The sequence below is a fragment of the Sinocyclocheilus grahami genome, unplaced genomic scaffold (genome assembly GCF_001515645.1).
Source record: "Sinocyclocheilus grahami isolate Dianchi unplaced genomic scaffold, SAMN03320097.WGS_v1.1 scaffold1351.1, whole genome shotgun sequence".
NCBI classification, from domain to species: domain Eukaryota; kingdom Metazoa; phylum Chordata; class Actinopteri; order Cypriniformes; family Cyprinidae; genus Sinocyclocheilus; species Sinocyclocheilus grahami.
This window is the reverse complement of record NW_015506530.1, coordinates 193,668-218,365: the sequence shown is the minus strand read 5'-3', so window position 1 is coordinate 218,365 and position 24,698 is coordinate 193,668. Positions and strand designations below refer to the sequence as shown.

General features: G+C 36.5%; 1 protein-coding gene across 1 annotated transcript in view; it reads right to left on the bottom strand.

Annotated features, from left to right (window-relative positions):
- Nucleotides 1–17,039: 17,039 nt before the first annotated feature.
- The window catches only part of LOC107569494 (neuroligin-4, Y-linked-like), an 18,907-nt gene continuing 11,248 nt past the window's right edge, over nucleotides 17,040–24,698 (bottom strand). The window contains exon 4 of the mRNA XM_016255602.1: nucleotides 17,040–17,833. Within this exon, the coding sequence (XP_016111088.1) occupies nucleotides 17,040–17,833 (794 nt within the window). The remainder of the gene's footprint in view (nucleotides 17,834–24,698) is intronic.

Here is a 24,698-nt window from a genome sequence, read left to right as displayed (position 1 = left end):
AACAACCTTACTGACCCCAAACTTGGGTTATGTGGAGCTGTACAAAGACTCTCTCATGAGCTTGTTCATAGACCCATGACACTAATCATATACTGAATATCTTTACATAAACAAGCACGTTCCCTACAGACCTGAGATCAAAGCCTCCCTGACCGAGTATTCATTATGACCCTTTCACCAGCTAACAGCATTCCTAACAGGGATTCAGGTCAACAATTCATGGCTCTTCAAGTACATGGGACATATCAATATTAATGATGTTCAATCAGACATTGTTAGTTTTATACTGTAATGTGAGCATATGTTTGCGGAGTATGATAAGTTAAACAGCGGGGAAGTGCTAACACTGCGTTGCTATGTGAAAATGAGGGTAGTAATGTAGAAATGGTAGTAATGTAGTAATGTTTTTCACTTGAGTTGTGAATCTCTCATCATCCGCCTGACTTTCCCTCTAACATTTCCATTGAAATATTGACAGAGGTCTAAACAGCTTGTTCAGCATCCCACCACTTGTCAATATGAGTTTGCTTCCTTGCATGGGATTTTGCATTGTGTGCATTGCAAAGTTCCTTGTACAGCAACCAACATCTTACGTCATAATTATCAATGGTTATTCTCTGGCAGTAAAAGCAAGCTTTTGCTTTGAAATTATTGAATAGCACTAAGCTAATAGCCACGTCTATATGCAAACAGGAAGGTACAATTCCTGCATATGCAAAGTCCAGAACAGGCTGAAGAATAACCAACAAGTACCTGAGAGGTAGGAGAAACAAGTTAATGATCTGTTATCTTGTAACATAAAGGAAACCACTGTGAAAGCAAAGCAAAGCAGATTTAGATGTTTGAGAATAAAAGTCTGGAGATATGTTCATACATCTTCATGAAAAATGCTGCCGAGCTTCTGCAGTTTATTCTCTTTCAATGCTGTTTTGCAAACAATATGAATGCGACTTAACTGTAGGACATAACTAGGAACATTGTGTCTGACACAAGTAAACCATTTTCCCATTTTGTTAAAATATATGATACTGCGTAGGTGATTGAACACATATTTAAGAACAAAACTTGCAAATAAATTGCAATTAAAAATACTGATTAAATATGTTTACTGCTAACAAGCTACTGAAAATATATGCATATAAATATTGATGTGTATAAAAGATTTTTCAAAGGTAGTGCTGAAATATGTTATAAAGCATGCTGTGAGTTTGAAGGGTAATAATAAATAAATAAATAAATTGATGGATGAAAAGTCAATGACTTAATGTTGATGTTACTGTACGTATTTTTATGAGACCAGGTTGGTTATTTTAGAACAGAACCAGTGTAAACATCAAATAAAATGCGACATGAATTTGCATGAGATTAAAGAAATAGCAACAACAACAGAACAAATGTATTACTTAATTGAACAATTCACCCCAAAATGACTGATGTTGTTCCAAACGTACAATATGTCCTTTCTTTCTTGGAACTCTCTGTCCTACAATCTTAAAGGAAAATCCACTCTTTTAAATAGAATAAAGTGAATGAGTGGACTTGTCTGGTTCAAAAATATCTCAAACAAACAAATAAATAATAGTGGTCTATGTAGTGATTGTTCTTAAACCATACAGTAGTTTTGTGCGAGGAAAATAATGCAATTTAAGTTGTTATACATTTACCTTGACATAAAAAAAAGAATGAATGTATGGATTACTGGATGGATTGACGGGCGGACGGACGAACGAACAAACGAAAACATACATGAATGAATGAATGAATGAATGAATGAATGAATGAATGAATGAATCAATGAATCAATCAATCAATCAATCAATCAATCAATCAGCCAATCAATAATAGACAGGGGATTCCTAATTCCAGAAGTCCACACCAGGTCACTGGATTACAACTGTAACCATATTATCTATCTAATCACTGATATCCTGTAATAAAACGTTACAGATGGCCTGCCATTTTAGATTCAATGTCTTTTTTTCCACTCTGTATCTTGCCAGAGATTATATTCCAACTATTCTAAGGATGCTGTTTTGTGAAATTCCCGAAAGACTATGTATAGCGATTGCATTTTGTTTGGCAAGAGATCCCTGTCATGTGGTGTTATTAAAATGACCTCCAGGGATAGGATGACTGATTGAGTTTGTAAGGCTGAAACGAAGCCCTTTGCATTAAGTGAGTAACCCAATTTCAGTTGCATCTTCTGGGCCACTAAAAAAGTTGCCTTGCTAGGCATGTGTCATCCCTCAGATTCCCTATAAATCATTGCTGTCTTTTCATCCCCTTGGTGAAAGGGGCAAAAATAATCTCTCTGATAGGGCAAAAAATAATAATAATCTCTCTCCGCCCTTTTGTCCTACATAGTAAGAACTGTCAACTGTGTTCTCACATACTGATGCATCAGTCCAACTAATTGCAATGTCTATCAATGTAAGACCCCTGTGATGAAAATCATGTTTTTAACTTTGTTTAGATATCTATCTGGTGTTTTTAATATGGTTAATATGCAAACCATGTGCAAATACATTGGTCAACACCAGTGCTAAACATTTTCTCCTTAAAGCTGCAGTGTACCAAATACTGTCTCAACAATGTGACCAATCAAATTGGTGGGTGGGGCTTTTTACATCATTAGCATATCACAGGAACATAGTTTATGTAACATTGGCAACACGTTAATAGCTGTTTATTAACAAAGTCAAGCCAAATGCTAATTATACTCTGTTACCTGTGGTGACGTTGTAGAGAGTGATACATAAATGCATTACAATTTTGATACTTTGACTTGTAGATGACCCTGTATAATTCACTCTTTCTCTTCTTCTTTGGAATCAGTTTCTGCTTCAAACATATATGGCTGAATTAATCCACTTGCCATTGTGCAACATTTACGATGTGAAAGAGGCTGCAAATAGTTTGCATATTCATAGTTATCCTAAATGAGGTAAGGGTGTAGAGCTATATTCAAGCCGTTTTATTAAGGCATGAAGAAATAAATTTTACAGATAAAATGTTTAAATATATCCTTTTTATTCTCAAAGATGAATTTAAAGGGATACAATTAGTGACTGCAGGGGGATTTTAAAGACTCAGGCTAATGATTTAACACTTTAAAGAATCAGTCCCGCTGGTTTATTAGAAATGGTTCTGGTCACACTTTATATTAGGTGGCCTTAACTACTATGTACTTACATCAAAAAATAAGTACAATGTACTTATTGTGTTCATATTGTATTGCAAAATACTTTTGCTGCTATTGAGGTGGGATACGGGTAAGGTTAGGGACAGGTTTGGTGGTATGGGTAGGTTTAAGGGGTGGGTTAAGGTGTAAGGGATGGGTCAACAGTGTAATTATAATTGTAATTACAGAAATTAATTACAGATGTAATTACGTGCAGGTATTTTTAAAAAGATAAGTACAATGTAAAAACATATATGTACACAATAAATGCATTGTACCAAATTATTAATTTAAATGTAAGTACATAGTAGTAAAAGGCACCTAATATAAAGTGGGACCATGGTTCCTAATTGAGATAAACATAGGTACTGAAAAGTAGGTGACCGTGTCTGTAAAATTATTAGATCACACTCTAGGTGGTGTCACATAATCTGCTTTAACTGAATTTCTGCTCAGCTCCAACCTATTGTATTATTCCTATAGATAATCTGTCCAATAACATACAATAACAATCATCTAAAGCTGTGTCTCATTTAGAAGGCTGCACCCTCCGGAGGTCGCATTCGAAGGCTGCATACGTCATCGAGGCTGTCTCATTTCAGAAAAGCAAGTAGGACACTCCGAATGCGACCTTCGAATGCGACCTTCTTTCACAGGAATTCGGAGGATGCATGAGGTGTATCCTTCGCTGCTACAGATAACCCACAATTCTTTGCGTCGCCGTGAACAACCGTTGTTAATTTGAAAAATGCCGGCGTCAGCAGATGTAACGTACACACAAGCGCAGATGTGGTGTTTACAGCTTACCTTAATTCGCCTCGGTAAAAACGGATAAACTTTGTTTGTAATATCCTCCTCCTTTTTTTCTCTTAATAGATGCCTGCTATAGGTACGCTGCAGCTCCTCAAACATTGAACAAAATAAAACAAGTAAAAGCATTTTTTTTCCAAATTACTTTCCAAATTTAGAAATACTTTTCCTTCATTTAAGTAGTCTGAGAACGCAACGATGCTCTGTGTTGGCATAGCAACGTGATACTTCCGGTTTCCTTTTCCGCCTGTCCTACGAAGGCCGTCTTGTTTAATTCTAGGTTGAGGACACTTCGTATATGCATCCTACAGAGGATGCGACCTCCAGAGGATTCGACCTCCGGAGGGTGCAGCCTTCTAAATGAGACACAGCTTAATAGTGCTTAAGCGCTGCACACATGTCCACCATCAACAAGCTAAACAAGCTGGAAGCACTCCTTGGCAGATATGGCTTAGGAAGCAAGATGGTGCTACATCTGTTACAAATTCAGGCAACTTGAAATTATATTATTATATTTTTGCTTTCCCCCACACAAAAAAAGGCTGTCGTTCGGTGCATATTTGATGGCACTGGCTGTTCGTGTCCATGTAATTGACTTACATTAGTCAAATGAGCTGGTGATGGGAAGCAAACCATTTAGAAAAATGAGCATATTAGAAAATCACAGCTGGCTGCCCAGCTGCTGAGAGTGAACACCGTATCACTGCGTATCACCATTCTCTCCGTGTCCAACTAGGTCATTTTCACCACTAACGCCAGCGGAGACAACACTTAACATGAAATTAACTTTCCCTTTCACACTGATCTTGAATTGGTTTTGCAGTCCTCCTCGTAAGAAGGAAGGTTAGTTATTTAGACGTGAATGCTGGTCCTGGATCAGAGGCAACAGGGGAGCCTTACAGCTTTTAATCTAATCAACACAGTCAGGAAGAGTGATGAGCACATTTACTCTGTTTTGTTGGGCCTCTTTCCTGCTAACAGTGTAGTGCATGCACAGCCAGCCATAAAGAGGAATTAGATTTCAGCTTAGCTCTGGCTGTGAATGAGGGCTAATGTTTTGAATTTGACAAATTGCTGAGAGGAGCCATTAAGTGTCCCAGTAGCACTGAAAAGAAAAAAAAAAGGTGTATTGAAACTTCCCTTTAAGGAATTTGAACTGAAATTATTTGTTTTACAGAAAGTATTTCTTAGGGTCAGGACAGGTCCATCTGAATATTTAAATCTTGTTAGTTTTCACTGCTAATGAGTAGTCAGTGCAGAAAACAGTACCATTCAGCATTACTTAATGCAATACTTGGTATTCTTTTAAATTTAAAAATCAATCAATCAAAGTATCAAAAATATGTTGTCTATATGGTGTTTCGGTTTTTCAGGTCTGTTGAAGCCATAGTCCTACGATAGCTTTGTGTGAGGAAAGCCGCATTCTTGAATAAACTTTCAGATATAAATGAGTCGTTTGATGAAGTTCACAAACATACAAATCTAAGTGATCTGAAATGAAAGCTTTAAATCAGTGTTACTCATTGCGCGGCTCGCGAGCCTCATGCGGCTCGCCAAGCTTTATTTTGTGGCTCGCATGGCAGTAAATAATACGATGATATGATCATGGTCAATACAGATATTTCATAAAAACATTAAAAACAAGCAGGGCTATAACATAACCCATTGAAAAAACTCACACCATGTCTACACCGGACGCGAGTGGCGCAATCCGACAAAAGACAATAGAACCCAGTGATGTTGTCTACACTGGATGTGGCGCGGCGCCATGAGATGCGACATGATCCCCATCAGTAAACTGATGCCTCGTTCTATTTATGACAAACTGTACTGACACTACGTTCAAATGATTTGCAACTGTCGCTTTGTCGCGTCAAGTGTAGACAGACTTTTAGCGCAGCAGGGCACGGCACGACAACTGTCGCGTCCGGTGTAGACATGGTCAGACAGTGTCTGCTCTATTACAAATAATTCATTTTTTTTTTTTTAAATACCTAAAACAGCGGCATTACAAGATGGAAATATAGACTAGAAAATATATTTACACTTGCTCTGTCCTACGTCCATAACTGACTCACTGTGGAGTTTCCAATTTTAATCTTAACAGCTCTTAATGCCGAATATGCACTTGGATGGTTAGATACATGATGAGCTAGTATAAAAAAATAAAATAACTTAAGGTCTTTCCAGCATTAAGGTAATCCTTCTTTTTTTTTAAATAATCTTATCTCAGTTACAAATTTGACTGGTAAATGAAAAAGAATGCCCCTTTTGTATTGCATTGCATTGCATTGCATATGACAGATTGATAAAAAGACATGCTATTTATGAATGGATGTAACTTTTGATACTTCGCGGTAAAAGTGGCTCCCCGCTTGACTTTGCCCTATCAGAGCGTCTCCCATGAAAAAAAATTCAAGTTTTCCTTTCTACTACGTTCAAATGATTTGCAACTGTCGCTTTGTCGCGTCAAGTGTAGACAGACTTTTAGCGCAGCAGGGCACGGCACGACAACTGTCGCGTCCGGTGTAGACATGGTCAGACAGTGTCTGCTCTATTACAAATAATTCATTTTTTTTTTTTTAAATACCTAAAACAGCGGCATTACAAGATGGAAATATAGACTAGAAAATATATTTACACTTGCTCTGTCCTACGTCCATAACTGACTCACTGTGGAGTTTCCAATTTTAATCTTAACAGCTCTTAATGCCGAATATGCACTTGGATGGTTAGATACATGATGAGTTTGCATCTGCTTCCTCTCTTCTTTCCTCCTCTCTGCTAATCAGGACATATAAATGTTTATGCGGAGTTTTGCGCATCGTGTGTGTGTGTGCGTGCGTGCATGCGTGTGCGTGTGAGAGAGAGAGAGACAGAGATATTCTGTTACACCAAATACACAAAATAATGATCTTTAAAAAAGCATCATATGACCCCTTTAAATGTATGGTGCAGTGCTAGACTCATTTACTTATTCATGCTGGTTGTCTTGTGTAGTTTTTGAATGTGTGATAAGCTTCCGCTTTTACATATCAACATTTAGTCCTCATCATTCATCATGCTACCTCCTTTCTGTCCACTTAGCTAGCGGCAGATTGCAGATTACATCAGTAACCAAGGAAATGCCTTTCCAAGGGGACACAGAGCCTGACTTCATACCGTTAGTAGAGAGAGAAAAAGAGAAGGAGGGGGCATTTCAATAGTCAAACTCTTCAGTGTGAATTATTTTCCATTTCTCCCTGACAGCCCGTCTTGATAAGATTTCAAGAATCATGACAGGATCCATCTTACACTGAAGTTACTTTCCTGTTATGTTAGTTATCCATCTGAGACATACTGAGTCTGCCTATTACACATGAAGTCCTACAGTTAATAAACCGGATTATAAAGTGGTGGTTTAATATTTGGAATGGATAATACAAATAGCCTGTACTGATGCATATACACTGAGACTCTTAATAACACTGATTGCGAAACATCTTACACAATATTTAATGTTGGTTAGAAAGAGATGCATATTAAAAATGTCAAGAAAAGCCGGTGATAAGTCAACTCAATTGTTATGTTATCCTTTAATTACTTAACTAATTATCCAGTTCTAAACAAGCCAATTCAATCTTACAGTTGATATGGAGATTTTTCACCAGAAGGTCCCTAAAAGCTGTTGCCAATTGGACATGTTGTACCAAGCAGCTCAGAAATTACGAAGTATGTCATTAACTTGTGATTGGGAGCCTCTTGTTTTTGGATGCTGCGTAAGCAAGAGTATGTCTGTTTCTATGAGATAAAGACAGAGGGAGAAAGAGAAACAAAATGAGAGGGAAAATGATGAAGCCATAAGAATTACAGATTGAAACATGTATCATCTCCATTCTGTCAGAGCATAATAAAAAGGCAACATGGCAACAAAATCTAAATGAAATTGTTATTGGTCATTGATGGATGTGATTATATAATTAAACACATACAACTGAATTAGAAATTATTATTCAGTTTTACATAATGTTTTTATGTAATCAGTTAATCAGTTTCCTCAAAAGATATCTGCCTGTGTTGAAAATTATATAGAATACACATAAAAGGAAAATATCTCAATCAAGGATGGTCTCATATTTGATATCACTGATGTTGAACTTGAAGTAACTAGTAACCTAACTGAAGCCCATTTCTGATAGTACAAAAAAATAAGTAAAGAAACATTCTGTTGACATATCCCTTTAACACATTCTGTTGATTATAAGTAACATTGCACCTACATGTCTAATAACCCTCATTAGAATGCTAGTAGAGTATTAGTAGACTGGTAGGGTTAAGTTTAGAATAAGTTAACGTACTTGCAAAGTTACCTATCTGGTCTCATGGCAAAAACGCACCTGGGTCACTTTTTCGCCAGACGCGAAATACATACCAATAAATACATATCACTGCAGTTTCCAAAAGAAATGAACACTAGAGGCAGTAAAACTCCGACACCTTTTATTCCTTTTCACACAAATTTACAGAGTTTTGATTAATAAAGCGTAATTGTATAAATTTACAATTACTTGAAGAATATTATGTTATGACTTCAAAACAATTTGAATATGCTGGTAGATTTGAAAACTGATGCTTTTGAATGTTAGCATCGCACATATCCAGCTTCATATCTATGGGTTTTCATAGACAGTAGGTTTGTTTGGTAGCTCACGGAGTACAGAGATGTACTTGAGAGATGAGGAGCACTGGTTCGAATTCCGTGTAACTACGGTTCGACAAAAGATTTTGTCATAATTAGGCCTTTTTATCTCAGAATTTCAACTTTTTAACATAATAAAAAATAAGTATCTCATGATTTAGAATGTATATGTTGTAATTATGAGAGAATTATGAGTGACTACAAATGAGGAATAAAATTAAGCAATTCATCCTAGCAGTATATGTGAGAGGCCTTAATCAAGCTAGTGCTAGAGCTAGTGCAAGATGAGCATTTGCATTTAAAAAGTATATAGATTTTCAGAAATGACCGATCGTTTAATAGACAAGGGCCACAACACAATGCTGATTATTAGTGAACATAAGCGTGTTGGAAAAATCCAGCCTGCATTATTCATCTGAAGAGAGTAGTAAGGAGGCAGGGAACTGCAATGCAGGCATCGGTAGAAAAACAGTAAAACTCTTAAAGGAGTAGTTCACTTCCAGAAATTAGAAATTATTATTCAGTTTTACATAATGTTTTTATGTAATCAGTTTTACATGTTTCATGTTACATGTTTTACAAATTTCCTGATAATTGACTTACCACCTTGTCATCCAAGATGTTCATGTCTTTCTGTCTTCAGTCGCAAATAAATTAAGGTTTTTGAGGAAAACATTCTAGGACTTTTCTCCATATAATGGTCTTCAATGGGACCCAACGGGCTGAAGGTCAAATTGCAGTTTCAATGCTGCTCTAAATGATCCCAGCCAGCGAAGTTTCAATAGGGGTCTTATCTAGTTAAGATGGAGACTGTCACGTTCAGAAGACAAACTGTCACATTGTTCATTGTTCTTTCTAGCACTACACTTGGAGCAATTAGTCATCCATTTACATAAAGAGAAACTTGAGTACCAGTAAGAAATTTTTTAACTGTAAAAGTTGACAATGTAGTATAGATAAGAGAAGAAAAAATACAGGCAAAGGAAACCAGAGGAGAAACAAGAATAAAGAAGTTTCTCTGGGCTATATTCATTACTCAGGCAAGGCGGCACAAATGAGTGTTCCTCTCCACTTAACTGTTCAGCATATATATTGGCTCAGAAGATTTCATATTCATCTATTAAGGTCTTGCCACTGAGGGAGCAAAGGCAATCAGGTGAATTGGATGCAGAGGTATTTACCTGAATCTTAATTCATGTTTAGAGAAGGAGAAGTGCAGAAAGATGGAGAAAAGAATGGGGAAAGTGTGTGAGTTTGATGAAGTGAGAAAGAATAGGTATGCAGAATTTTTATTTAAAAAAAAAATCTAACTCTTAGTAGTTGGAAACTTTCTTAATTTCCATACATTTGCTCTATGAACACCCTTGACCACTCTTACATTCCCTTTCCATACCCAGTCCTCTTCCCTTCCTCTTGAAACGTATAGATATGAGGGAGAAGAAATAGTTATCTATTGACTTTTGTTCATTTGTTGTTCTTTTCATTCCACACTGTAAATTATAGTGGTCATGTAATTCAGTGGAATTACAATGTAATTACTTTGTAATTACACCAGTTTGGCTTTCAATTCCCGAAAGACTCAAAATACCTCATGGAATGCATAGGGACATCTATTACGCTTGAGTAACTGCAAATAACTATTTAATCTTTTGGTTTTCTCCTGTCTCTTCAGTTTTAACTCAAAAGCTAATTTACTAATGTCATTTTAGGAAAGATCAATAACAGCAATGAAAGTGTGTGGCAGAATTCCAAAGCAATGTATTGCAGCTCTAGATTAAGTCCATGCTGATTCCTACAGGGGGACATGCAGGGCTCAACTTGAAGTATAGTGCCTAAGTTCCATAGTAACCTCCCAGCACTCCACCTCCTTTACATATAATAATAATAACGATAATAATAATTGTGTGCATATAGCCATTTTATTAAAAAAGTAAGACACCTAACTGAAAAAAAACAACTTAAGAGACATGATTGAATTTGAAGGACAGAGGTGTCAAGAACAGCAGAGCTGTTTGTCTATTCATAGAATGTTAATGAGAAATATTGTTCACATCACTTGTCAAGAGGGATGGGGTGCAAGAGAAATTGAATAACAGGAATTCCTATTTGTTTACTTCTTATCAGTTGTCATAAGTTGATATAGGAGCCAGTGACTAAAGAAAATGACTTTATCTTGTTAGGTTTTTTTATTTTTCATTTTTTTGTATGCAGGCCCTGTCTCATTGAAAGCACAAACAAAGATTGCACTTCTTAAGAGAGAAATAATTAGGAGGGAAGGCAAAGAAAGCAAGCATGTGTGTGAGTGAGTTTCCTGCCCCCCTACTGCTATCTAATTGATTTGGATTTGATTTACATTATCATGAACTTTTCCAAGAACAGAGTCCATCGGTTTATTTTGTAACAACCATAAAAAATGATTAATTTTCAAATATAGATAATCTACAATTAGCAAGATGTGCACTGGGCACTGACATTGGAAAAAAGTGCTATAGCCTTAAGGATGGTAAATAAGTTAATCACAAGTCTGGCTGGAATTTAAAACACGAAATGGAGTAGGACCTGTTTAAATGGGTTTATCAAATATAATAAGGCAAGTCAAATTACATTTTCATTTAAAATGCCAGTGGTAAAAAAGTGTTATTATTGAGAGAAAAAGAAGAAGAAGAAGAAGAAGAAACACTTCACATTGGTGTTAGCATCCTGGGTGCATATCAGTTTTTCAAACAAAGTTCAACAAACCGTCAACAAATCTGAAGACACAGTTTTAGAAAATACTGTGATATTTTATTAAAAATGCGGCAGAAAATTTTTATACATGTGTCCAGCCAGAAATATCATCTATCACTTAAGGCAAAAACTGCAAACAATATAAGACAAACTATTATTTAGAACCCTACATTGGACCCTTGTTGTACTGACAGGTAACAAACCAAGGGCTAGCATGAATCATGAACTGATTTAGTAGAACTTTTATAAACTCATTTATTATTTTTATTTTCTTTATTCTTTCTTGCGCTTTCAACATCTTTGCTATAGGGTGCAGAACTGAAAAATATCAGGGTTATTTTTTTCTTTGTTTGTGTTTATTTATAGTAATCAAAATTATTTGTATTTACACTCATTTACTTATGTTTTAACCCAAACTATCACAAGCCTGGCACAATACTTTACATATTGCTAGCATGTTACGAATAGAAATATCTAACATATACTTCTTTACAAACATATCCAACTAATATAGATACCCAAATCCACTGCCTGTGTTATTTATTTATAGACATTTTAATTATACAATGCTGGTCACATCTGAAGCTCAGGCAGTGATGATACAGATAAAGAAAAAGAAAAAGTAAAAAATAGAAAGATTTATGCAGGTAAAACTGGATGTGGGTAGAAGTTGCCCTGATTTACATCCAGCTTGAATGGGCAACTTCACCCAGCACTGTAATGTAATTAGAAGCAATATTTCATTTTTAACATCTGTATGGGGTCACGGTATTGGGTTATCAAATGTAAAGCAGCAATCAAACATGCAATATTCATCAAACATTAGGACAAAATAACACTCAGATGACTGAGATGGATACTGAGAGGCTTTGGAATAAGAATGCTGTCTTCTCTTTGATTTATTTTTCAGGTGTAAAGGCTGTTTAGCACAGATATGATTTCTCACGCTGAGAGAAACCCTTAGCCAGCGGAGGGAGAGCAGCCTGACGTGAGGTACTGATGAGCCTGCCAATCTATCTCCTGACACACGGGTATCACCTGGAGTGGTGCCAAACTGCAGTGCCTATTCGGCCTATAAACGACGAATGGAGCCCTGAAAGTATGAGGGGTCCCCAGTCACTTATATTTGAAGTAGGTTCGGGATGAATGGAGAGAACCCCATAACTCAAGTGGCTAGTTAAGAGCTGGTCCGATACCATTAAAGGTCCCATATTGTCAAAACTTTTTCATGATAACTGAGGTCTAGGTGCTATGTAACTACCATGTAAGTTTCAAAACAGTCAATCCAGTCAAATGCACACAGCCTGCATAAAGTAGCTGTGATTTTTCACGAACCGTTGTGACTTCCGTAAAAAGGTGACGTCAGACCTACTCCTTTTGCCAAACCCCCAGACAACATCGCGTTCATGCCATTGCTGAGCAACAACAACACGGAAACATGTTGAGAAAACGCTGTTCAGTCTGGATGTCAGGAAACTACATCATTGCAAAGTAGGGCTGTGATGGTTGCCGTGACAACCGCATCAACCGATGTCTATTGCCACCGGCGGTAGTGTACGTGACGTCACACACTCTATAACAAGCATAATACAAAGTTTTGTATACAAGTGTAATAATAGTAACAGTTGCAAATTGTTTTATTTAGACTATAAGTCTATGCTAATTCACAAATTACCTCAAACGCCATACACAGCGTTTGATCATTTAGATTGGCAGGTTTGAGCGCAGGAAAATACAGTACAAAATACAGAATCCAAATACTACATCGCCAATCTGGAATCATTTCCATTCATGTCACCCATCTTTTTCATGATAACTGAGGTCTAGGTGCTATGTAACTACCATGTAAGTTTCAAAACAGTCAATCCAGTCAAATGCACACAGCCTGCATAAAGTAGCTGTGATTTTTCACGAACCGTTGTGACTTCCGTAAAAAGGTGACGTCAGACCTACTCCTTTTGCCAAACCCCCAGACAACATCGCGTTCATGCCATTGCTGAGCAACAACAACACGGAAACATGTTGAGAAAACGCTGTTCAGTCTGGATGTCAGGAAACTACATCATTGCAAAGTAGGGCTGTGATGGTTGCCGTGACAACCGCATCAACCGATGTCTATTGCCACCGGCGGTAGTGTACGTGACGTCACACACTCTATAACAAGCATAATACAAAGTTTTGTATACAAGTGTAATAATAGTAACAGTTGCAAATTGTTTTATTTAGACTATAAGTCTATGCTAATTCACAAATTACCTCAAACGCCATACACAGCGTTTGATCATTTAGATTGGCAGGTTTGAGCGCAGGAAAATACAGTACAAAATACAGAATCCAAATACTACATCGCCAATCTGGAATCATTTCCATTCATGTCACCCATCTGCATTTTTGTACAAGTGTCTTCAAGTTCACGTAATCGCAAACACTCTGCTGGTCAGTTAATATTTACTGCATTCAGTATTTGAAAAAAAAAAAAAAAAAAAAAAAACATGAATTACCATTCTGAAACATCCTGTTGTAAGTGCGTTTGAGGAGGTGGTTGGTTGTCTCCTGTCTTTGCCGATTCGGGTCTGAGTTTGGCTCAAACATGTAAGGCCGTACAACATTTCCCTCAGCAGTGACCATCATTACCGGTGTTTCTATTGACCTTACTTTTGAGCATCACCAATCCACAGCAGGCTACAGCATACATGGCTCTAGTTACCTGTGGTTGGCCTGGCCGTGCGTCACTCAGAAAACAACAGGCCAATCAGATGAGAGGCTCATGTGTATTAATTATATACATATAATATTAATTTAACAGGCCAAAATCGACCTGTTCTTTGCAAAACTCATGAGAGAGGAGCTGTAAAAATATATTGAGATGGTTTTTGTTACTTATACTGCAAATATATATTCTTAAGGACATCAAGACTTAAAATAAAACTCCAGAGAGGTGTAAAATATGTGACCTTTAAAAGAATAGGCCTATCTGACCGACAATGGTGAGTCTTGAAATTGTGATATGTGAGGAGACAGCAGAGGCCACTGAAGGTTCTTTAATCAAAACCATGACTCATTTAGGACAAGTTCCCTAAATAGAAAGGGATGTTCCACATTGTGTGGTCTGAGGCAGTTGAACACAAACCATTCTTTATAGAATAAGAATTTTAATCTTAAGGAATCTTAATGGACATCTGAAAGGATGTAGTTTACATTAAAATAAGCAGGTAAAGAAACATCTCAGTGTTGCTTAATGGGTCAATGACAAATGTTCAAGATCACGAAAAAAAAATAAAAAAAAATAAAAAAGTTTTTCAACAAAATGTCATGTGATGTAATGACTAGTTAAAAAGCAATATTTTCTTTACACTTTGAATGAACATATGTGATTGTACAATACTCTTTTTTTAATCAAAAGTATATTCATTAATTCATTCATTCAATGCAACATTTACTACATATATAATTATTACTTATTAATAAGTTTGGGAGGTGGGGGGGGGCAGCATTTTTCATCCATAGCCTTATTTCATGACAGCTACAGCATCCATAATACACCCATATTTTTTTTTTATGACACAAAATGAAAAAGCATTATCATCACAGAAGAGCTGTATTCAAATAATTGTAACACTAAACTGCATATTTAAGGATTTTTTTTAAGAAACTGATAAATAAAATGAGTGTCATGTCACTAACCATGATAACAAGTGAAAAAGTGTTCAAATAATTATTCACAGGTATGTGATACAGAATCCATTGTGCATGATTAATTAACAAAACAAATAAAAGGCTTCAACTTACCCAGTTTTTGCGAAATTCGTCCAGTAAGTCATTACCACCGCCGAAAGCATGACGTCGTTCTTGGAGAAATTACAGTTAAAGAGATCAGTGGGCCCAATCATGGGAATTCCAAACACATAAGGCACCTCGTCTCCATGTGCTGAATCTGACCAGCTAGGTTTCATTTCGCTCTGACAGTGGTGGTAGAAAGCATAAAAATATGTTGGAGATCCGTACTGAGCATGAAGGGTATTTGAAAAAAAAAAAAAAAAAAAACATGAATTACCATTCTGAAACATCCTGTTGTAAGTGCGTTTGAGGAGGTGGTTGGTTGTCTCCTGTCTTTGCCGATTCGGGTCTGAGTTTGGCTCAAACATGTAAGGCCGTACAACATTTCCCTCAGCAGTGACCATCATTACCGGTGTTTCTATTGACCTTACTTGTGAGCATCACCAATCCACAGCAGGCTACAGTATACATGGCCCTAGTTACCTGTGGTTGGCCTGGCCGTGCGTCACTCAGAAAACAACAGGCCAATCAGATGAGAGGCTCATGTGTATTAATTATATACATATAATATTAATTTAACAGGCCAAAATCGACCTGTTCTTTGCAAAACTCATGAGAGAGGAGCTGTAAAAATATATTGAGATGGTTTTTGTTACTTATACTGCAAATATATATTCTTAAGGACATCAAGACTTAAAATAAAACCCCAGAGAGGTGTAAAATATGTGACCTTTAAAAGAATAGGCCTATCTGACCGACAATGGTGAGTCTTGAAATTGTGATATGTGAGGAGACAGCAGAGGCCACTGAAGGTTCTTTAATCAAAACCATGACTCATTTAGGACAAGTTCCCTAAATAGAAAGGGATGTTCCACATTGTGTGGTCTGAGGCAGTTGAACACAAACCATTCTTTATAGAATAAGAATTTTAATCTTAAGGAATCTTAATGGACATCTGAAAGGATGTAGTTTACATTAAAATAAGCAGGTAAAGAAACATCTCAGTGTTGCTTAATGGGTCAATGACAAATGTTCAAGATCACGAATTTTTTTTTTTTTTTAAATAAAAAAGTTTTTCAACAAAATGTCATGTGATGTAATGACTAGTTAAAAAGCAATATTTTCTTTACACTTTGAATGAACATATGTGATTGTACAATACTCTTTTTTTAATCAAAAGTATATTCATTAATTAATTAATTCAATGCAACATTTACTACATATATAATTATTACTTATTAATAAGTTTGGGAGGTGGGGGGGGGCAGCATTTTTCATCCATAGCCTTATTTCATGACAGCTACAGCATCCATAATACACCCATATTTTTTTTTTATGACACAAAATGAAAAAGCATTATCATCACAGAAGAGCTGTATTCAAATAATTGTAACACTAAACTGCATATTTAAGGATTTTTTTTTAAGAAACTACACTTTGAATGAACATATGTGATTGTACAATACTCTTTTTTTAATCAAAAGTATATTCATTAATTCATTCATTCAATGCAACATTTACTACATATATAATTATTACTTATTAATAAGTTTGGGAGGTGGGGGGGGGCAGCATTTTTCATCCATAGCCTTATTTCATGACAGCTACAGCATCCATAATACACCCATATTTTTTTTTTATGACACAAAATGAAAAAGCATTATCATCACAGAAGAGCTGTATTCAAATAATTGTAACACTAAACTGCATATTTAAGGATTTTTTTTAAGAAACTGATAAATAAAATGAGTGTCATGTCACTAACCATGATAACAAGTGAAAAAGTGTTCAAATAATTATTCACAGGTATGTGATACAGAATCCATTGTGCATGATTAATTAACAAAACAAATAAAAGGCTTCAACTTACCCAGTTTTTGCGAAATTCGTCCAGTAAGTCATTACCACCGCCGAAAGCATGACGTCGTTCTTGGAGAAATTACAGTTAAAGAGATCAGTGGGCCCAATCATGGGAATTCCAAACACATAAGGCACCTCGTCTCCATGTGCTGAATCCGACCAGCTAGGTTTCATTTCGCTCTGACAGTGGTGGTAGAAAGCATAAAAATATGTTGGAGATCCGTACTGAGCATGAAGGTCCGCCGTAGCTACCGCTGGCGCCACCCATTGGTGATCAGTAAAGAGTGCAACTAGAGTCTTTCGCCTGGTCTCCGGGTTCTCCTTGTCAGCCCAGTCCGTATACATGAACTTGATGGTTTCTCGAAGCGTGTCCTTGCCCTCTGGATAACCATAGAGGTGGTCCACAAAATCAGACACAGCAAAGTCAAAGTCGTTTGCAGAGACACCATCCTCACTGTCTACGATGCCATCCACAAATTTAAAACCCTCACCCTGGTTGACGCCCAGCATGATGTCATAGTTGAGAAACTCTCCTTGTTCCATCAGAATTTGAGGGTCATCAGGGATGACGTCACCATCGATAACTGGACCAAATGCAATGTGGTACTTGGCCTGTGTGATGTACTGTTCAATCAGCTCCTTGTAGTTTTTGTTCTGTAGACATTCCACCAGATCTACAGTATCTAGCATATTGCAGCCCACCTTCTCAGCTAGTATGCGGGTGTATTTGGCTGGCTGGTAGTTGACAGCCCAGCTTGACAAAGCAGTCCCACTCTGGATGATGGCTTTCTGAAACAAATCTGAAAATAAAATAAAAACATTTATTAATATTAATTAAGATTTTTTCACCCAACAATGAAAATTGTTTGATATGTGTCACGTGTCACGCAAACACATTTTAGCTTCCACAAGAACCATTGAGGTTTGTGCTTGCTTGTCAAGAAAGTACGACTGAGCGTCCATTAACCAAATTTGATGTGCTCTATGCATGAGTGTTGATCAATGTTTATATGTGAATAAGAGCCTAAATTAAATCTATTCATCATATGAATGGATCATGCCTCTTCAGAAGACTTTGTGTAAGCCGCTTGATTCATATGAATTACTTTTGCAAACTCTTTATAAACTTTATGAAGCATCCATGTTTTAGGTGAATGAATGTTCAGTGGAGGAGCAGAAATCTCTCAGGTTTCATTAAAAAATGCCTTCATTCAAGATGAAGTTTTATTGGTTTGGAACAACATGGGAGCAAGTCAGTGATGAAGTGAACTATCCATGTATCACTAATCAAAGTGAGAACTGAGGGAAAATAATGAGCGCAGCAATAATGAATAAAGGTGCTTGTTTATTTCATAATGTATATTACAATGTCTCATTGAAGACTTTGGTTGGACCTCATAAAAACGGACTCGAAAATGAAAGAGCATGTAGAATAAGAATGCTTTATAATGAAGCCTAGGGTATTTTGTCCCTGCTTACTGTTATATGGGTAAGTAATATCAGTCATTGCCTGACATAGACGCCAACTAATATGCATATGCATTGATGCTGTACCTTTGTCAGCTCAGCCAGGCGTGGCCATAACTCGTTGACACAGATTGTGTCTTAAAAAATAGCAATACCTCAGGGCATGGATCTCACTACACTCTTAAAAATAAAGGTGCTTCAAAAGGTTCTTCAAGCGATGCCATAAGGGTCTTTCGCACCGCAGGAACCTTTTCATAGTACCAGAACTAATTGTGGAACTACCCACCGCCAGAACTGGGAGCGATTTTAGTACCGGACTGCCTTTTTCGAGAACCAAATTAGCTCCTACTCCTGAGCAGGGTCTAACCAGAAGAAGAAGAACCATTTTTGGTTCCACAAAGAACCATTCAGTCAAAGGTTCTTTAAAGAACCATCTCTTTCTTACCTTTTTATAATCTGAAGAACCTTCTTTCGCCACAAAGAACCTTTTGTGAAACAGAAAGGTTCTTCAGATGTTAAAGGTTCTTTATGGAACCATTTAGACAAAAAGGTTCTTCTATGGCATCGTGAAGCACCTTTATTTTTAAGAGTGTAGGCTGAACCGAGGCTTCTGACGCACTGACATAGAGTGAAAAATAGCCTTCGCTCAGATTTAAAATATCAAAAATGTGGAGAAGGCACTACTGCCAAGACCTTTTTAATGTATTGGCCATTAAAAATATATCAATGTCAATGCCCAGACAATGGGGCTTAGCAGACTCTACCCATAAATCAAAGACTGATTACTCATAATATGTTTTAAACTAGGTTAAAGGAAGTCCTAATCAAACCCAGATGCATGATGGCTTTGCCAGGCACACTGAACTGTGCATGTGGGATCTGAACAATATGACATGAATAAAAACAGGAAATGCAGATTTATTTTTATTTTTTTTAATGAGAAAATGATTTCATATCCTAAATAATGTTTGATTGGTTTAATTAATCATTACTGATAAATAAGCTAGTTTGAAGGAATTAAATTAAATAAATTAAAATTAACCAGTAATTCATCCTCATCTTAATAATGGTATTCTTACTAATGGTTTTCTAATGTTATACTTTTTAGAGCGCCTGACAAGCATCTGAAGACAAAAGGCTCAGGTGAACAGTAGAGGTAACAGGTGAAATAAAATGCATTTCTGCTTATTTTACAATTTATATTATGTAATTCATTCATAAATCATGGCCGACCTTTCAGACAGGAACACCAGAAGGGAACTACATCTTGTCCTCTTATTTTGATCAAATATGGCACTTCCTTATTTGGGGTTATGTTAGTGTTAGAGTAACTGTAGCCAGAGGTCATTTGATCCATTACTAGATTTTGTCTGCTATCTAGCCAGACTGGACATTGAATGTAAAATCTATATTTTATAGTGGGACAATTGAGTTCCAGATGAATGCCTTGTAGGGGTTGTTGTTGCAATGAAAATTGCATGCAGCCAGGCACACAGGGACCAAGTTATTTTTGTTCTTAGAAGATCTTTCAATTTATCAGCACAGAGAAAATAGGGGATTGTGTTATTTGTTGTAAATGAAATAAGTAATTAAGTAATGGTTTGGAAGCTGTAAAGACAAAAGAGAGCATAATCACAGTTTAAGTTATCATGATTGCAATTAATTAGGGTATATATATGAAGAGTTCAGATGCAAAAGCCCCTAAGTGCCATTTGAAATTGAACCTGGTTTCACAACAGTCCATTCACAAGGCATTCCTCAAAACCACTTCTATGCCTGACTCTTTGCATAGACTTTATAATGGCTGTATAAGTGAGGGCATTCAATCTCTAGACTGAATCAATATAGAAAAGGACACAAATTAATTACAACATAAATAATTAGATTTCCTTTAAACTTTTGAAATAAATGTTGATACTGTAACTTTCACAATTCAAAACAGTGTAAAATGATAATTTATTGAATCTAACCTGCAAAAATGGTATGTGAAAGGGCTCAGAAAAGTATCTTTGACAGCAATTATTTGGGGTTAAGGGAAATGTGAATTTGAAATGACTATTTGAACAGGTTTGTTTAAATTTGAAATTGAAAAAGTATGCTTTAATTTAAAAATCTTTAATCTACTCAGACAAGAAAATTAATAACACGTTGTGCTAAATATGGAACTAACTTCCATTAAACAATCAGCAAAAGATTTGCTCTATGAACGCAATAAACTTTCAAAAACTGGGTACAATGAGGTAACATTATTCTACTCACCCTTCAACCATCCAACATTAAACGGAAATTAACAAGTATAAAATCATTAATACATTATTTCAACATACCATGAATAACCCCTGAAGCTAGATTATTTCTACATACAGATGTCTGATATCATAGTAATATGTGTCTATTACATAGCAATTACATTTTAAAGCATCAGTGTGAAAACAAACCTGGAAAGAGACTTTTGAGGATTTGGGGAGAAAAATGAGAGATTCCAGCATTCCAGAGAATTATTCAGAGGATATCGTAAATTGAATCAAGAGAGAGCAGACCAAAAATGTGAAGTATATGTTGCCTTTCAGTGCTGAAAAGAGTTATTCCATGGCTATTCTTGTTATATCACGTTGCATTTAAAAACAAATACAATTTAAAATAAAACAAGCGTTACATTATTCTCTTGACTTCTGAAAATAGAACATGAAGGAAAACGTACAGCTCATTCAGTCAAACTAATGAATAAGCATTACTTGTAGAAGTGTAACCATATGATTTGAAATAATTTGTTTCAGCCTTTGTGAACTTACCCAAACCTCCCATAAAACACAGTACGCTAGTTCGGAAAAAGGTGGATTTTTTTTCCCTCTATTGTTAAGTAGTCTCAATAAGTAGGTAAATATTGCATATATGGCAGTAAGTGGTCAGGAGTTTGAAAATTACCAATAATAAGAGAAATCATATAGTCTACTACACCACCCGGAATACACAGGGACATAACAGCCCTAAACAAAGAGACAGGTTTGTTGCCAAAGGCAGAGTGAGCATAATAATAATAATAATAATAGGTATAAACAAAAGTCACTTTATTAACATACAATTGATAAAAACACATACAACACTTCACACCAGGTCTCAATACATCACACGTCTTTACCAGTAACCTATAAAACAAGTACAATACAATAAGAGAAAATAAACGGGGAGGTGGCCAGCAAAGATCCTCAGATTTCTACCCCACACTCAACACCCATGACACACTCATGAAAAATCAGTAATATTAAACACAGCACTCCATGTGGACACGCAGTACAAGGTACCATGGCCAACCCCTCCCACCTAAATCCACACACACCAAACATAATATAACAGACGGACCCAGATGAATTCCAGACAGAACAAAACGGAGTAGAGCAGAGCAGAAGTGCAGTCAGTTACTTGAGGTTCGTTACGCTTCAATTAAGATCATTAGAAACCCCTGGACACGCAATCAATCCTGCTGGACATTGAACAAAAGTTATGCATAACTTTTAAAACAAACTTTAAACTACCCATACCTACCAAGAAAACAGTACAATGCTGCAATACACATGGTCGCTCACCACGCAGAATTACAGCTAATTGCAGGCCCATATCTAAAAACAAACAAAAGGTAATAAACCTCTATTTAACAGGCAAAAAGGCATTTTTAAAAACGGGACAAACCTGAAAACTGGCCAACAGCCAGCACACAACAGACAGGAAGATAACCCAACTGCTAGCACTCATTCAAAGCGCCACATGTCACAAAGGGGCGGTATCAAGGATCATGCATCCCAAGCAACCAAACACTTCCCCCTTTTATATGCACAGCAGGCACTAACTGACTAATGAAACCTACCCAACTGACCAATCACGATAAAGTACAAACCCTGATAGGTTCACCTGTTTGGGTAACGCCAGCCAATCATACTGGGTCTATAGCTCACTCTGCTACATATGTATGTATAGATAGATAGATAGATAGATAGATAGATAGATAGATAGATAGATAGATAGATAGATAGATAGATAGATAGATAGATAGATTCACATATATTCAAATAAATCTTAAAAAGTGAGAGAACAGAACAGAATGTGTGTGTGATGGGAAAGGGGGTAGCCATTTTCCCATTATTGTGGTGAATCACAGATTTCAAAAAGGATGTACAAGGCCTCCTTTGGTTTGGCAGGAAACATTTGAAAACGGCATTTGTGGCAAACTGCAAAAAGTAATTGTAGTTCACAGCATGGTGCACCATAATAACAGCCTGGATCCAAGGCATTCAATGTGAAAGCTGCAATAAAATGCTGACAATAACAGAGGAACAGTCAACCATCATGGAAATTCTGCATTTTGTTGTTGACCTCCTAACATTTTTTTTCATTGAGCATGCATTTTCAGCAATGTGTTTTGCTGCATGTCAGGGGCTGGCGTCTGGTGTTCTCCCTCTCACCACCAGAGGTCGCCATCTCCCATCCTCCCGGACTCTTTCTCCGTCACCTTGACACCACACACCTGGGCACCCACTCACACACACACACAGCTGTCGCCCATCCGGGACTCCATCACCTGCACTCCACACACCTGTGCACACACTCACTCTCACATACATATGTATAGATATATAGATAGATAGATAGATAGATAGATAGATAGATAGATAGATAGATAGATAGATAGATAGATAGATAGATAGATAGATTCACATATATTCAAATAAATCTTAAAAAGTGAGAGAACAGAACAGAATGTGTGTGTGATGGGAAAGGGGGTAGCCATTTTCCCATTATTGTGGTGAATCACAGATTTCAAAAAGGATGTACAAGGCCTCCTTTGGTTTGGCAGGAAACATTTGAAAATGGCATTTGTGGCAAACTGCAAAAAGTAATTGTAGTTCACAGCATGGTGCACCATAATAACAGCCTGGATCCAAGGCATTCAATGTGAAAGCTGCAATAAAATGCTGACAATAACAGAGGAACAGTCAACCATCATGGAAATTCTGCATTTTGTTGTTGACCTCCTAACATTTTTTTTCATTGAGCATGCATTTTCAGCAATGTGTTTTGCTGCAGACATCACAGGTATAAGAGAGTCGGGAGCTTAAAAAAAAAACCTACAACAACAGTTTAGTTCTTTAAATATGTAATTCTATGTGTGTCACACACACACACACACACACATATATATATAAATAATAATAAATAATGGCTAAGATGTTTTTTTTTTCAGGATGGAAGGTTAATGTATTTATTCTGTAGAATGCACAAGGAGATTTTAAAGGGATAGTGCACTGAAAACAATGAAAATTGCCATTGTTTACTCACCATCATGTTGTTCCAAACCTGTATGACTTTCTTTCTTCTGTATAACCCAAAAGAATATTCAATGAAGTGTCATTTTAATTTTGATAATTGTTGGTAACCAAACAGTTTCTGTTCCCATTGACTTACATTGTATTTTGTCCTTCCAAAGGAAGTCAATGGGAACTGAAACTACTTGGCTATCAACATTCTTCAAAAATCTTTGACATGCTAAAGAAGAAAGTCAGTCATACAAAGTCATACAAATATGCTCCAAAAATGGCAATCTACACCATAAAAGCACCATTAATTTAACAGTCCCTAGTTACCATTCACTTCCATTCAACAGAAAAGATCAGCATGAACAAACTGTCAAATATCTCCTTGTCCACGAATGAATGAAGATCATGCAAGTTAGGGTGTCCTTTTTGGGTGAATGATTCCTTTAATACACCAAAGTTAACAAAGGATTACACTATTGTGTGAAAAATAAACATCCACAGCTTTGGCTCAAGCAATCAGCCAAAACTAAACCTCAGGAATTTAATGTAACACAGTCACATAATCTTTTATGTACCTTTTATACTGGCCTGGTAAGAGGATGGATCATGTAGGCAACCATAAACCATACAGATACATATCTGCGGAGAAGGAGATCAGCATAAAGAATAAGAGTATAAAGTAATATCTAGGCTCAATGAAAAGTTTCACATTATTCTATGTGAATGTATTACATTGTATTTGTTTTTGAGTTATAGGACACGACTGTCATGCTTTTGAACAAAACAGCCAGATTTCCCATTGGGAATGCATCTATCTCTGTATCTCTCTCTCTCTCTCTCTCTCTCTCTCTCTCTCTCTCTCTCTCTCTTCCTCCTTCCTCATACACAA